Raw genomic sequence first — 16,274 nt, 5'->3', positions numbered from 1 at the left:
TGCAGTATGAAATGCGGTTTAAAAAGTAGAATAGCTGTACAAAAATAATCATCAATCTTCGAATTGGCAATCTATAGGCTACATTATCCATATAAACAGTATTGCTATGAAGATATATCTTGTTCAAAGAATGCATCACCGAAAGAAAAAAATTATCAATGTAGGCAATTTGAAGAGAACTATATTTCCTATATGGGTTCATGCCCCTCACATCTCACATGGTGCTCTCTGTACCATTTGCTTTCTATCTGATTGTCACACAAAACATAGCAAAACAAAAAAACAAAAAAACAAAAACATCTACATGTTAAGCTAGGGTAAGCCAGACGTTATATCTAAGTCACTATTCCACATTCAGCATAACTCTGCTTTTTTCAACAACAAAAATGTGTCCTAACATGATACAGTTAGCCATTTTGTCTCAAAACCACCCTTACAATGCCGATATACTACACCTTTGACAATATTTCATCGTCTTTTCAAAATCTGTTCTAAATATCACCCAAACTTCTTTTTGATAAAGTCATCTGCACCGAGCACAAAATGCTAAATTTGTGTATGCATGATAGTGTTTGGCAAAAAATTGTAAATTTAGGCTAATAAAAGCGCTCGCCGCTTCGAAAAACAGAGGATTCTCTATTTATTTATTTATTGTAATCGCAAAAATGTTTGGTGCTTATTGTAAACTGGAACTGGATAAGCCAAAGAATGGATTATATTCAGATCACATTTTAAACATTTAGGCAAAAAAAGGAGTCATATTTTGTTAAAATATTCTTGAAGGTATCTTAATCGGGGGTTATTTTCAACTCCTCTGCCCTATTGAATATGAAGTTTGTCCCTTTCTGTTCTACCTTTCACAGCAACAATTGGGAATTTCTCAATGCAAAATTTGGAATACTTTAACAATCTATTTTGTATAATTTTCACACAGAATATTTCAGAAAAAGAGAGGAAACTAGGGTTCAAAACAGCTTGAAAGCACAAAACATTGTGTTAGTAGATGCCAGGAAAACATCACTTACGGGGGTTCAAAATAGCCACCCCCAAAATCACTTCGACGCTACGCGGCTCATTGACGCAAACTGTTTAAACTGTAACTTGATTTAAAAAGACGTATTATCATGCACTGCTTTTTATGGTCTCTATTGTCTTAGCAGATGCCAGGAAAACATCACTTACGGGGGTTCAAATAGCTTTTAAAAAATCGCCTCGCCGCTTTGAGGCTTGTGGACGATGTTCTGCATCGTCATTTGGTCACTCCCCCCCCCCCTTGGCAAAAAGCTAGATCCGCCCCTGCGTATATATATTTATTTATATACGTATATATATATATATCTTAGCACCCCCGGTGAAAAAAATCGTTTCCAGGGCCTTGCAACTGAAAGCAAATAAACAAAAATTGTAAGTATTTCCTTATTTTAACATAAACATCGAAAGTCAAGAGGGTAAGATTGTAGTCTGTGAATCTTACAATTTAAAACAGTACACCCATACCATTTCATATTAAAATACATATTGAACACTGCTAGTATCAGAGTGTAAATTTTGTATTGAAAAAAAGACAAAACTCATTTCCAATGAAAATTGTAAATCTCTAACTCAAAAAGCACAAAGAAGTAAATACGCCTTTATCAATTTATAACTAAATAGTTGAAGCAAAATTATAAAATTACACTGATTTATTCCATCTTACAAGCTGATCTCATTATTGTAAACACCCACATTGTACACTGTGAGACTAATGCTACAGCTACATGCATTTTCAAAGTTATAAATGATCATCAAAGAAAGATACTTGAAAATATTTTTAAAATATGATATAAAACTATAAACATAAATAAGTTGATGAAATTGATTAGTGAAAAGTGTTTTTTTGTAGCAAGATAGTCATGAAGAATTTGAGAATATATCACACATACCTATACATGAAGATCATATTGTTTGACAATACGCTTGTAAAAGGCCACATGTAAATAAGACACACCCATTGCATTATTTGACGTGATATTATGGCAAGTCTAAGATATTTGGCAATTCGGTATTGGCGGCCATCTTGGACGCTTTTGGAAAATCATTCCTGTTCGGGGGTCCGATTTTTCTAGATTTTAGAACATTTCCTGATGTGTAACACTACCGGAAAACGTTTGGAAAGTTTTGTTGTTGCTATTTTGGAGGTTGAGGAAGTTTTTTACCACAAATTTGCCAGAGTAAAAGGAGAGCAGATAAAATTAAGTTTAACAACCGTTGAAAAGCAACCAAAAATAACTGAAACATATCAATACTATGATTATCAAACGATGCAAACAACAGAATGAAAGTCAAGTGAATCTATTAAAAAGGAAAAGTTAAAGACAATCATTCCCGAATACAAATCTCTCGGACCGAGGGGGGGGGGGGGGGGGGGGGGGGTTTATAGTACTGAAACTAATATCGGGTTCATTATTCCGAACATTTTATGCATTACCCTGAAGTCTCGTTATTCCGAAAATGGAATGAGCAAATGAACATCACTGAGCAAAGAACTGAGCATGTATCATCGATCTCTCAGTTGCATGTATGTATCGATGAGAAGTACTACTACTTGTAAGTCTATCTCGATCTTTGCCTCGGCCTTTAGGCTAGGCCTTCTCATAATTTACACACAAGAAACATTATCTTGCTACTAACATGTCTATAAAAAAAACAATAAACGCTAAAGTGAGTACTTGTCAAATGCTAGAGTAAACTGTATGTAAATTAGAAAAAGGAAAAGGAACACAAAAAAACAATTATTACGTGCACAAACGTTCTACTCATTCGGAATCAAATCGTTGGTCCTTAGATTAATGGTCAAACTTTTCACTAATTCATTCCAGAAATATTCTTGTCCTCTTTCGTCATTTGGCCAGTGAAGAAAAGGTCTGCCATCACTGAGATACAACCTCGCCAGGAAAGGTATCTCATCATCTGGGATGTCTTCGAGGAAGAGCACCACAACGAATTCGGTCTGTGTGTCACTCACGTGGTCCATTGCGATTCGGAGCTTGAGCATGAACCAGCGATCGCGAACGGCAGCTCTGCTGAGCACTATGACAGTCTTGTAACTCCTGCTAACCACGTAGTCAACGGAATCCAAGTAGTGCATTCCTATAACAAGGTCGTCATCACCAAACACGTTCCTCTCGAACTGCGGGAGCCGTTCTTCAAAAGCCGGCTGGAGCTGTTCGCGAATCCAATGTTCATCGTCGTCGTAAAAGATGATGTTCAAGTCAAACTCGTAGTCGTTGTGGTCTCGAGCGTCCCGTAGCTCGTTGTACCCGCGGACCGCCAGTTTCAAGAGATAGAGTTTGAACCTTAACTGCCATCGATTATGATAAACGAAGCCGACCATGACCACGAAGCAAATGGCGGCGAGTGAAAGCACACAGATAAGAACAATGTTGAGCCCACATAGTTCGTTGGGATCAAAATCAAGCAAAGGTTTTTCCCCAACGGAATCCAAAGATGCTAACGAGCAGATAGTCTCATCTTCATTAAGCAGCTGTAAAGAGCCACTTAGCCAATCAAGAAGCCCCTTTAAATCACAGTTGCAATTGATTGGGTTGTTTGAAAGATCGATAGAAGAAAGAGAGGGTTTGATTGGTTGGAATGTACTTTGGTTGAATCTGGTCAATTTGTTATTTGCTAATGATAGAGTTGTAAGTTTTGCATTGTTTGAGAATGTAGCTTCATCGAGATACGATAGGAAGTTTCCTTGAAGGTTCATGCTTCTGACTTGCACCAACCCTTGAAATAAATCCTGATGAAGTCGGTAAATGTTGTTTCCTCTTAAACTAAGCTTCTGAAGCGATGTCAACCCCAGGAAAGTTAGATGGTGAAGGTGTGAAATGTAGCAAAACTCTATACTCAGTTCTTGCAAAGTGGACAGCTCTCTGAAGATAAAAGGAGGTAAGCCATTTCTAAGATAATAATTCTCACTCAGATCCAAGGTTGTAAGGTTTAACAATCTATCGAAAATAGATATATTCACTGTGGCATCCCAAAGATTATAGACATGAAGCACCGAATCAATCAAATCTAAGCTCACAAGAGATCTTGTTTCTTTGAAAGATTCTCCGGGTTCCAAAGGGCTCAAGGCGGAATACATATTGTTCATAGAAAGCCATTTTAAAGCAGGAGCGTCCAGTCGCCATCGAAAGACAGCGCATTCAGATATATTGATGGCTTGGAGCTTATCAAGTCGCGATAAAGAGTTTAGTGTAAAGGTAACAAGGAGTTCATTGAAATACAGGTCTAAGAAGGTCAAATTCCTTAGACCAAAAAATGTATACGGAGTAATTTCTGTGAAAGAATTGCCAGCCAAGTGCAGTTCGACTAAATCTACAGTCCACGTATGACTACCAGTGTTGATATCTTTTAGCTGGCAATATTCCACTCTTAGAACTCTCAAGTCCTGCATACCCTCAAAGAAGTCCGGTTCAATCCTGCTTATATAATCATTGCCGAATGACAGTTCATAGACTCGCGTCAAATTCGAGAAAACAAAAGGATACAGATCATTCACTTTGTTATACATGTATGTGAATTCCAGCGAATGGATGGGCCAATCACGTAGTGGATCAAAGAAATTGTCCGGAAAGGCGTAAATAGAGGCATTAATTATCACAATTTCTTTTATTTCAGAGTGCGAAATTCCGGAGAACAAGTCTCGGAAACATTCGAATGTAACGGGATAGTCTCCAATATGCAATGCACGGACTTGTAATGATGCGATTACATCCGGGTCAACCGACTGGATAGGGTTACCTAGAAGGTCTAAATGACCAACGTGACACACCAAATCGAAAGCGTCTGCATTCATATATTCAATTTGGTTTTCTGACAAAGTAACATGCTCAGATGTACCGCAAGAGCTGACATTGACGACTTTGAGTTGATTGTTGTGAAGGTGCACGGATTCTAATCGTGGGCTCCATTTTAGAATGTCGTTAGGGAGCGTTTGCAAGTTCGAGGACTGCAAGTTCAGAGTGGAAAGTTTTCTAGCCCACCTAAGAAGGCCTGGTCCTGGAAGCACAAGATGTGGGTTGAAGGATATATCTAGGTACATCAGATCCTTGAGGGGGTGTAAAGCGGTCCGTTCTATCACCTTGATGTCATTTCGAGACAGGTCCAAACGAGTGATCAGAGGATATCGATTAAACGACCAGCTCAAGAGAGAGGTGATGTTGTTTCGAAACAAGTCAAAACGCAGAATATTATTAGAAAGATTTTGAGGAACCGAATTAAGTCCCCTGTTCCCGCAAGAAGCTGTCTTTAGCTCAATATTCAGTTCACATCCCAAGCTTTCCCGATCGAATGCTGAAGGGGTCAGTAAAGAATCTCTTCTTAACGTCTGCATTGTCAAAGGTAAAAGAAGCCAACATATCACAAACAAGAAACGAAATAGACCGTAGTTAAAAGCCATCATTGTGCTACCTAAATTTCTTCCCGTTGTCTGCCTAAAGAGATGATAAATACCAATTGGAGAAGGCTAAGCTAAACGAGTCATAAATTTGTTATTGGTATTCAGAAAGCTCTTTTAAAAAAGCGCAATGAAATTGAAACTTGGTCAATGTTTACAAGAACTTCCCAAATTGGTCATAGGAAGCTAAGTAAAACGTGACTTCGAATACGATTGTCAAACGATAACCGAAAGTGGCGCAGATCACGCTTTGTCATTAAAAAAAATATTGTTAGAAGCATTCATATAGTCAACTCATAAAATATATTGGGCGCACTTGTGTTTTTTTTCTCTCTTTCATCAATGCCGGCGTCAATTAAGGGCGGAGTGGGGGAAATGTAGGAATCCAATAGCTAGCAAATAATTTCATCACAAGGAAATCCTGGACAGATTATAATATTTTTGCAGAAAACTGTTGTAAGTAAGGACTTTTAAAAAAAATTGTTCATATTCATTCCAATTTCAAATTCTCTCCGGATGTTTGGCAAACGGCTTTGGTTTTCAACCCCTACCCCAAAATAAAAAGTGTTCAAAACCTCCTTTTTTTAAACAAAAAAACCTCGTGTATTCTTTTTGAAGCAGTCAAAAGAGTGATGGACCTATGTTTATCTCTAAATATTTTAACCAGTAGTGTTTTTTTTCTTCACTTAGAACACTGCGACTCCCGATTTGTCTCGTCTTTGGCTTACTCATCCGCCCCCCCCCCTCCACACGCGTTTCTAAAATACCAGACCCGCCAGCCACTGCCTCTTTGCGGTTAGTGCAACCATTGTATATCCATTTGCAAAGTTCTTCTCGACTTATTTTATGTTTCCTTTTCGAGAGTAAGTCAATTAACATTTACACGAGAACGTTTGCATGCACTCAATCGCAAAGGATGCAAATTAGTAGATTTCATCAACATTGTTCTTAATATATTTCCTTATCTTGTACCTTTTATTTTACATATCTATTATATTGATAGAAAAAAATCATACTGTCTCAGTAACACTATATTTTCTTTTTTCGTTTTTAGAGCAACTCGTTTATAGTAGTGCCCGTGGACTTCATGATGAAATATACTGATACATAAAAAGAAAGAAATCTGACTGTTACATTTGAGAGATACATGTATACCAAAACTACACTGGATAATTATGAGCTCAAACATTCTAGTCAAAATGCGCTTGAACTGTTAAAGTGGGGCGGAATGGCAACAAAATTTGTTTCAAACATCCCAAATTCTAAAATTGTCAACACCGCGTCTAATTTAGCATTTGAGTTGGAATGTAATATGACAACAACATTTAATTAATTTTGGATGAAATATGACCAAAAGATATTTCAATCAGCAATGTAGAAGAGAGAAATCTAATCAACGTTCAAGACGAAAGTCTTTGAAAAATATCTTTAATACTCTATTGATATTTACCTTGAACACTTATATGCTTTTGCTTTTTCATGATAAATAGGTTACTATTTGCTCTGTTTCAAGTAGTTATACTAATTAGCCATCTGATCACAACATTCACGTTTTCTAGTCATGAAAATACAGATCGTAATAAATATCCTGATCTCATAGTTCACTAAATCAATTTTCACTTCTGAACATGGTAAAAATCGATGCCGTGCATAAAGAAAGATGTAGGTATTCAAAAAGTATCTATTAAAAAAGGATTTTCTGGACGAAATCACCATCATAATCAATTTTATGTACAAATAATACGTGCATAATACAGGTATACTTTTTCCTTTATTTAATGTCACATCTTTGCCATCTTTATTTTTTGCAGAAACTAGCTTAGTTTCATCACTTATCTAACACGCTATTGAAAACTCACACAGTCACATCTTACAAGTAAGTTGTGCAATACACGCGACAAAGCCAATGACAGCATTCATCGTCCAACGGAAATATTTTTATGGAACTATAAAGTCATAATGCTAAATGTATTACTCATTGCGGATGTAGTATTGAAAATAATATCGCTAGTGATATTCGTTTGTCTCGCAATGTATGGTCAACAAGGGATCTAAAAGATCACGACGTTTCGTGCGCCGCTATTTTTCCAATTATTGCGTATCCAGACACCTACCCCCTGGACATCCACCCCCGGATAACCATCCCCAGTCAACTTCCCTTAGGACAACTACCCCCTAGGGCAACTACCCTCTAGGACGACTACCCACTGGGACAACTACCCCCGGACAACTACCCCCAGACAACTACCCCCTAGGACAACTTCCCCCGGACAACTATCCTAGGGGTAGTTGTCCGGGGGTAGTTGTCCTTGAGGATGGTTGCCCTAGTGGGAAGTTGTCTTAGAACCCAATTATTGATCGTATTAATTGACTGTTGGATCCGCCCGTAAAGTATAAAACACGCATGCTTACATTAGATTTTATCACCTGACGAAGTGTTGCAGCGGCGCACGAAACGTCGTGATCTTTTAGATCCTTTGTTGACCATACATTGAGAGACAAACGAATATCACTAGCGATATTATTTTCGATATAAATAAAAGTCATAATTTAACAAATTTCTTGTGAGTACAAAGATCCAAATATACACCAATTTTGTGTGGGGATGGTTCCTCATACATAGTATCTTGCACATAAGGGACAGTGTCTTAACATTTTTTCACGTAATTAATCATTTTTGAGGATTCATTTAATTTCATTTCATTTCGTTTATTTCCATTTCCAACAAAATAAATAAAGTACATGGGATTGCATTGTACATAGTAAAACAATGAAACTTAACAATATTTGTAATTGGTCCACAGTGTACAACAGGCATATAAAACAGGTTGGTCATGAAGGGGACTGCTGAAAAGCTGGGCTTGTAGATTACAGCCCCCTATAACTTATAGTTGCAAAAATAGTATATCAATAATAAAGGAACGCACAAATACATAAACCAATTAAACATAACATAGAAGGAGTGAAAGGGACAGGGAAAGAAAGGAGAAAACGAGAGAGAGCAGGGCTCTTACCTATAACACACACAACACAACACGGGCCGACTGGAATACGGATGGCCAGTACAAAATGAATCAAAATATCCAAATGTATTTTATTAAGTTAAAGTAGATATTCATTGATTTTAAAAACTAACTTAATTTCATTATTGCAAAGTTGAAAATTTGATTCGACAAGGTTATCAACATTCAATGCTTGGCAACATTCGAAGTACTGATTATTATAAATTATAACATGCTTAAATACAGCCCCGGCATAGCACCTGAAGAGCTCTCCGAACGCTGCTGAGATGTGTGAGATCACAGTATGGACACGATTTGCACAAGCAGACGATGTCCCATGACATCTCACACATTTGCAGTGCCTGTGTTTTCATCTTCTCTTGAGTTCTTTCTCTTACTTCACTACCGTCAGGCTAAATGTATAATCTATTGCCTCACTCTAAACCCCGCGCATGGTTTTATTTTGATGACAAATGCAACGATACAAAAATTAAGGAATCTGTCGCTTGTAAACGAAATAAGACGCCATTGAATATTCAGGTGCACACACAGCGGTATGTTCGGCGTTTCAAGAGGGAACAAATGCCGTCCTTAATATCATTCCGGAGGCTCTTCAATTTGAAAGTCTGATTTCTTTGATTGTTACTTAACCCCTATACTGTGTATTTACAAGCAAACGATTTTAGTTATCGGAATCGGGTCATATCCCCTTTTGAATGGTTTGACATGCCATTACATTTATATACACTAAACTCATTATATTTTGACAAATAATAGCTTCGCAATTATGTTCATTCTTTATGGGATGTCGTTTGCTTGGGCAGTAGTGGTCCATATAGTGATGTCATTAAAACATCGTTATTTTTCCGGCGAATCTCTCGTATATCCCAGCTGCTATGGAGGTGGTTGTATTTCTATTTTTATAAATCACCTGATATGTAGTTGACCTAAAACTTGTACGATGGCCATGTGTCAGCTGACCAGTTTCTAGTGATACATTAGTTGACATATTTGTGATTTTCTTTGAATTTCACCTTTAAATAAATTTAAAGAGGGAGAGCTAACACTTGATAATTACGCAAAAAAGATTTTTTAAATTTGAATTTAAAAGAATTTAAACTGGGGGCATTCTTGATGCTAACATCAAGAATGGTCCATAGCTTCGGGCCTGCGTAAGTGAATCATTAATTCAAATAATCAAATAAGAAAAATGCGACTGCGTCTCCAATATGCCTTCACCGATATTAAGTTAATATCATGGCTTGAATGACTCTAGATATAATATAAATCCTATAAAAAGATGTCAATTGATCTTTACAACCTTTGATCTTTGACATTACAATCCAAAAATCTGATCACTTGTCTCCATATGGCGGCGGCTGAGCGACTTCCAAAGTGGGGGGGGGGGGGCACCAATGAAAAAGGGCACCAACAAAAATAAATATCAAAGCGAAAATAAACAATTTTCTTTAGACATTGGTATATACCCCTACATTGTGATTACATTATCAGGGATGACTTCAATATTTGTTTCTCTTCATGCATACAACATGTTGCTTAAAGAGGTATTTGTTGTTCTTGTTTCACACCGCAAATGCCTTCAAAGTGCATGGTTATTGCTCTTATTCTTATTTATGAAATTCTAGTGCTCTTTTAGGACCTAAAATTGCTGTAAAGGTAATTTTAGACCCCGAAATGTGTGAAACTTAGCCATACGATCATACCATTTCAGCTCCACCCAGGGGCGTACGCAGGATTTTTTTTAAGGGGGGGGGGTTTAAAATCGGACCCAAAATTTCGCAACGACTCAGCTTTATTATTTTGCTCCCGAAAATTTGAAAATCGCGCCGGCCGAAAAGTCGCTCAGTGGGGGGGGGGGGGGGGGGGGGGGGGGGGGGGGGGGGGGGGGGTAAAGCGGACACTTTTTTTTTTGGGGGGGGGGGGAGTCCAAAAAAAATCGCAACGATTCAGCCAGCCGAAAAGTCGCTCAGTGGGGGGGGGGGGACCGTCAATTCGGACCGGCTGGTTGTGCGTAATATAACAAACACGAAAAAGCCAACAAAAATCCTGTATCGGCATTGGCTGGAATAAAACGTATAAGGCGCTATTTCGTTTTTCAACGGCTGGTTCAAATTATCTAATATTTGTGGTTGTACACAAATATTATAAATGGTTATATTTATGGATATTTCAGCTGTCTCTGAACCGATTTTGATCAACCTAAGATGATTTTGTCATTTAAATTATATGTTCTTTCGAATTTGACACTCAGTTTTTCATTATCTCACAAAAAATTATTTTGTGTAGCGTCCTTTGCAACTGAACTCAACTATCCCTTTAAGCACCATACTTTCAGTGTGATGGACTGAATATTCATTTGCGAGCGAGCAAAGCGAGCGAGGACATTTGCTCCTAGTCGCTTTAATTAGGGGCCCGTTTAATGATGACAGGATTAGGGGACACTTATCGAAAAGGATAAGACACTTATTAGAAAAGAAAAGGAGCACATGTCAAAGGGTAAAATATCAGACGTGGAAATGGGGCACTCCTTACACCTGAAAAGAGGCACCCAACAGGGATGAAAGAGGGCACTGATTAGAATGGGAAATGGGCATTTGTCGACGGGAAAGGTGCACCCATCAGATTTCGATCGGGGCATTTATAAGAGGTTAAAAGTGATAGGTCCCTTATTAGAAAGGAAAAGGGGCACGTATCCTTGTTAAAAGGACATTATCAGAGGTGTAAAGGGGCACCTATCGCACCTGAAAAGGGGCACTGACCAGATATGAAAAGGGGCACTATGAGAATGAAAAAGGGGCATTTATAATAAATAAAAAATAGGCATTTGTTGGCAGAAAAGGGGCACCGGTCAGATTTTAATAGGGGCATTTATCAGAGGTAAAAGGGGGGTTTTATGAGAAGGGGGAAGTGGCTCTTATTAAAAAGAAAAAGAGTCATATGTTAAAATAAACGGGGCACTGATCAGAGATGAAAAGGGGTTATTATAAGAAGGGGAAGGGGCACTTATTAGAAAGGAAAGGGGGCACTTGTCAAAGTAAAAGGAGCACCTCTCAGACAGCTTCCTGGGTGAAGGGGGGGGGGGGCATTTATCAAAAGTGAAAAGGGGCACTTACTACAGATTAAAAAGGGCACTTATGGGAATAGAAATAGGACATTCATTTCAAAGGTCAACAGGAACTTGTCAAAGTAAAAGGGGCACGTGTAAAAAAAAAAAAAAAAAGCTCTCATCAGAGGTGAAAAGGGGAAGGGGCACTTTTTCCATGTAAAAAGGGGCACTTTTGGGGTACTTGAAAAATTGGGAGCACTGTGCCCCCGGGTGGCCCGCCACTGTGCAAATTATTTACAAGTTTTTAAGCTCACAGCTAAAATAGTTTAGACAACCAAAAAACATAATGCCTCTGGCACCACCTTCGTTGGGCGGAGGCATGAAAATGTCAATTCTCATCCTGCCTCATTTCTAAGGCAATTCTTCACAGTCTTCACAATCTATTTTGCATTCTTTTCAACAGAATATTTCAGAAAAAGACAGGAATTCAGGCTTTAAAATAGTAGCTTGAAGGCCCCAAAATAGGAATCACTCCTCCAAAATAGAAATGGTTGACAGCTATCATATGTATATCCCTTTCTATTCCACCTTTCTCTACACACACAAAATAATCACAATGGCAACAGAGACAAATAATTATGTTTGATCTGAGTACAAGTTTTATTTTCAGCATTGAATAATTAATATGAAGTGGATCATTTACAGAGTAACATTATCATATACAAGGCTTCATTTCAATCGAGCAAAAATAAAAAATAAAATCAGAGTTTGTATACAATCATACAAAATAGGGTTTTGGGTCTACAAAACATATGTTTAGATATCAATAATTACATGTATAGCATCATCTATACAAGATCGACATATGAAAGGTATACATATTTTTTCTATATATATAAAACATTGTAAAAAGACTTGAACATTCATACAAAAATACCACTCCCCTCTCCTATAATTCAAAGTTGCATATTTCCATAATTAGTCAATAACAAATATTCAGTATTGAATTGAAAGAGACAGGTCACATATAAAACAGTGTGCTATTTGTGAGACATATTTGTGATAACATACAAATGTAAATCAATTTTAAGTAGGCATTTGTTAGTGTATGATCGAGAGCCAGATAGTTAACACCCTTCTGGCTATAATCATATAATTGGCCTTTGGAGCAACATAAAGCAGCATATCAGTGGAACACACAAATAGAAAAATAAAAATAAAACTACATTTCGGAGTATTTCAACTACAAAACGGATTTAGGTATCCATATACTTCCTTCATAACTCTTTTATGTCATTCTAAATAGTAGCTATATTATATAATTTATAACTTCATGCTAACTTGCAATGTGCAAAGACATAGTTGCCAAACGTTGAACCCAAATCCATGTGTGTATCTTTAGGTAATTTTCATCATATCATATCTAACTAAATATCTACCACTAAGCTAACTTCTTAAAAAATATATCTAAACAACAGAACTTGTGAAAAATGAGAATGAAATACGGCAAAAATTGCCTGTCACATGCTTAATACACCTTTTAGACATGTTCTTCAAAGTTCAATAATTTTCATTCCAGGCAAGAATAAAGTGCATTAATGTCTTTTACATCAGAATTTTTTAATCCCAATTACTATTTTCGTACCCATACTCCAGCAATCCAGTACAATAGTTAACTCATTGCCTATGGAATCGTGGGGCTCCTTTATTAAAACAATGGGAATGAGATAATTCAGTAGTAAATGTGTTATAAGGATCACTTTTTGCTGATACATGAGCAAAAATAGCTGCAAAAGTAGAGTCCTTTTAATACAGTGCAGTATGAAATGCGGTTTAAAAAGTAGAATAGCTGTACAAAAATAATCATCAATCTTCAAATTGGCAATCTATGAGCTGCTTTTTCCATATAAACAGTTTTGCTGTGAAGACATATCTTGTTCAAAGAATGCATCACCGAAAGAAAAGAAAGAAAAAAAATTATCAATGTAGGCAATTTGAAGAGAAATATATTTCCTTAATGAGTTCATTCCTCTCACATCTTACATGATGCTCTCTGTACCATTTGCTTTCTATCTGATTGTCACAAAAAACAAAGCAAAACAAAACAAAACAAACAAAAAATCTACAGGTTAAGCTTGGGTAAGCCAGACGTTATATCTAAGTCACTATTCCACATTCAGCATAACTCTGATTTTTTCAACAAAAAAAGATTTGTCCTAAGTACAGTGAGCCAGTTTGTCTCAAAACCACCCTTACAATGCCAATCACCATATACTACACCTTTGACAATATTTCATCGTCTTTTCAAAATCTGTTCTAAATATCACCCAAACTTCTTTTTGATAAAGTCATCTGCACCGAGCACAAAATTCTTAATTTGTGTCTGCATGATAGTGTTTGGCAAAAAAATTGTAAATTTAGGCTAATGAAAGCGCTCGCCGCTTCGAAAAACAGAGGATTCTCTATTTATTTATTTATTGTAATCGCAAAAATGTTTGATGCTTATTGTAAACTGGAACTGGATAAGCCAAAGAATGGATTATATTCAGATCACATTTTAAACATTTAGGCAAAAAAAGGGGTCATATTTTGTTAAAAATATTCTTGAAGGTATCTTAATCGGGGTTATTTTCAACTCCACTGCCCTATTGAATATGAAGTTTGTCCCTTTCTGTTCTACCTTTCACAGCAACAATAAGGAATTTCTCAATGCAAAATTTGGAATACTTTAACAATCTATTTTGTATAATTTTCACACAGAATATTTCAGAAAAAGAGAGGAATCTAGGGTTCAAAACAGCTTGAAAGCACAAAACATTGTGTTAGTAGATGCCAGGAAAACATCACTTTACGGGGGTTCAAAATAGCCACCCCCCAAAATCACTTCGACGCTACGCGGCTCGTTGACGCAAACTGTTTAAACTGTAACTTGATTTAAAAAGACGTAATATCATGCACTGCTTTTTATGGTCTCTATTGTCTTAGCAGATGCCAGGAAAACATCACTTACGGGGGTTCAAAATAGCTTTTAAAAAATCGCCTCGCCGCTTTGTGGCTTGTGGATGATGCTCTGCATCGTCATTTGGTCAACCCTCCCCCCCCCCCCCCCCCCCCCCCCCCCCCCCCCTCCCTGGCAAAAAGCTAGATCCGCCCCTGCGTATATATATATTTATTTATATACGTATATATATATCTCAGCACCCCCGGTGAAAAAAATCGTTCCCAGGGCCTTGCAACTGAAGGCAAATAAACAAAAATTGAAGTATTTCCTTATTTTAACATAAACATCGACAGTCAAGAGGGTAAGATTGTAGTCTGTGAATCTTACAATTTAAAACAGTACACCCATACCATTTCATATTAAAATATATTTTGAACACTGCAAGTATCAGAGTGTAAATTTTGTATTGAAAAAAAAAGACAAAACTCATTTCCAATGAAAATTGTAAATCTCTAACTCAAAAAGCACAAAGAAGTATATACGCCTTTATCAATTTATAACTACATAGTTGAAGTAGAATTATAAAATTATACTGATTTATTCCATCTTACAAGCTGATCTCATTATTGTAAACACCCACACTGTACACTGTGAGGCTTATGCTACAGCTACATGCATTTTCAAAGTTAATGATCATCAAAGAAAGATACTTGAAAATATTTTAAAATATGATATAAAACTTTAAACATAAATAAGTTGATGAAATTGATTAGTGAAAAGTGTTTTTTTTGGAGCAAGATAGTCATGAAGAATTTGAGAATATATCACACATACCTATACATGAAGATCATATTGTTTGACAATACGCTTGTAAAAAGACACACCCATTGCATTATTTGACGTGATATTATGGCAAGTCTAAGATATTTGGCAATTCGGTGTCACGTACTTTAGCAAGTTAAACTAAACAATGGCCATGATTAAAAGCATCATTCATTTCATATTTGATCTGCTCCAAAGCATAGCACAGCCATTGGCTAGTACAAATGAGTATCCTTGATACTTTCATGCATACAAAAGCATTGGATCAGTCCTTGAATGTCTTGTAGAACAAAGAGCATTAATAGAGCAAATAATTAGACACACAGGAGTAAGTCAAATTCCCAAGCAAATTTGAAAACTATGAAATTAGGAGGTTTAAGAAGAGAATTCCGAATTTCCAGTGACTCCTTACTAAATAACTTTTGACCTCTATGCACTCACATCAATGGACAGAAATAGACCTTCCAAGTGACAAAATATACCTCACGGATGTAGTAATCCTTATCCAAACCCAGTACAACAGTTGTATTTATAGCCACGCCCTCCAAAGCCTTGTCTAGATGATGAATTATTCATTTGTTCAGAGGATGTATTGTGTTTTGATGGAATAACTACTCCTTTTGCAGCATATCACCTTTGACATTGCCCCATATCCATAAGTACCGCCACAGTCCATGATAACATATTCATTACAAATGGGGCATTATTATGAAGGTTAAAAAAAATGGCTTTTCAAGTATACCAACGTCAAGGATGATTATATACTAACAAGGGATATTCAACGCTCGAATATGAATTGCTGAATTTTTTGAAGAGTTATTACGATTGGTGGCTCTTTTTAAGTATTGACGGCCATCTTGGACGCTTTTTGAAAATCATTCCTTTTCGGGGGTCCGATTTTCTTAGATTTTAGAACATTTTCCTGATGTGTAACACTATCGAAAAACGTTTAGAAAGTTTTGTTGTTGCCATTTTGGGGGTTGGGAAGTTTTTTACCAC

The 16,274-nt window shown here is 36.9% G+C and overlaps 1 protein-coding gene across 1 annotated transcript; it reads right to left on the bottom strand.

The window, feature by feature from the left end:
• Positions 1-2,789: 2,789 nt before the first annotated feature.
• Positions 2,790-3,748, bottom strand: LOC115924324 (toll-like receptor 2 type-2). Its single transcript, XM_030986454.1, has one exon. It carries the CDS (start codon positions 3,746-3,748, stop codon positions 2,792-2,794), a length of 957 nt encoding a protein of 318 aa, XP_030842314.1. The 3' UTR covers positions 2,790-2,791.
• Between the last annotated feature and the right edge of the window lie 12,526 nt (positions 3,749-16,274).

Source organism: Strongylocentrotus purpuratus, unplaced genomic scaffold (assembly GCF_000002235.5).
Source record: "Strongylocentrotus purpuratus isolate Spur 01 unplaced genomic scaffold, Spur_5.0 spur5_scaffold_15, whole genome shotgun sequence".
NCBI lineage: Eukaryota > Metazoa > Echinodermata > Echinoidea > Camarodonta > Strongylocentrotidae > Strongylocentrotus > Strongylocentrotus purpuratus.
Note: the sequence above shows the minus strand (reverse complement) of the source record. Positions and strands in the feature narration are given on the sequence as shown.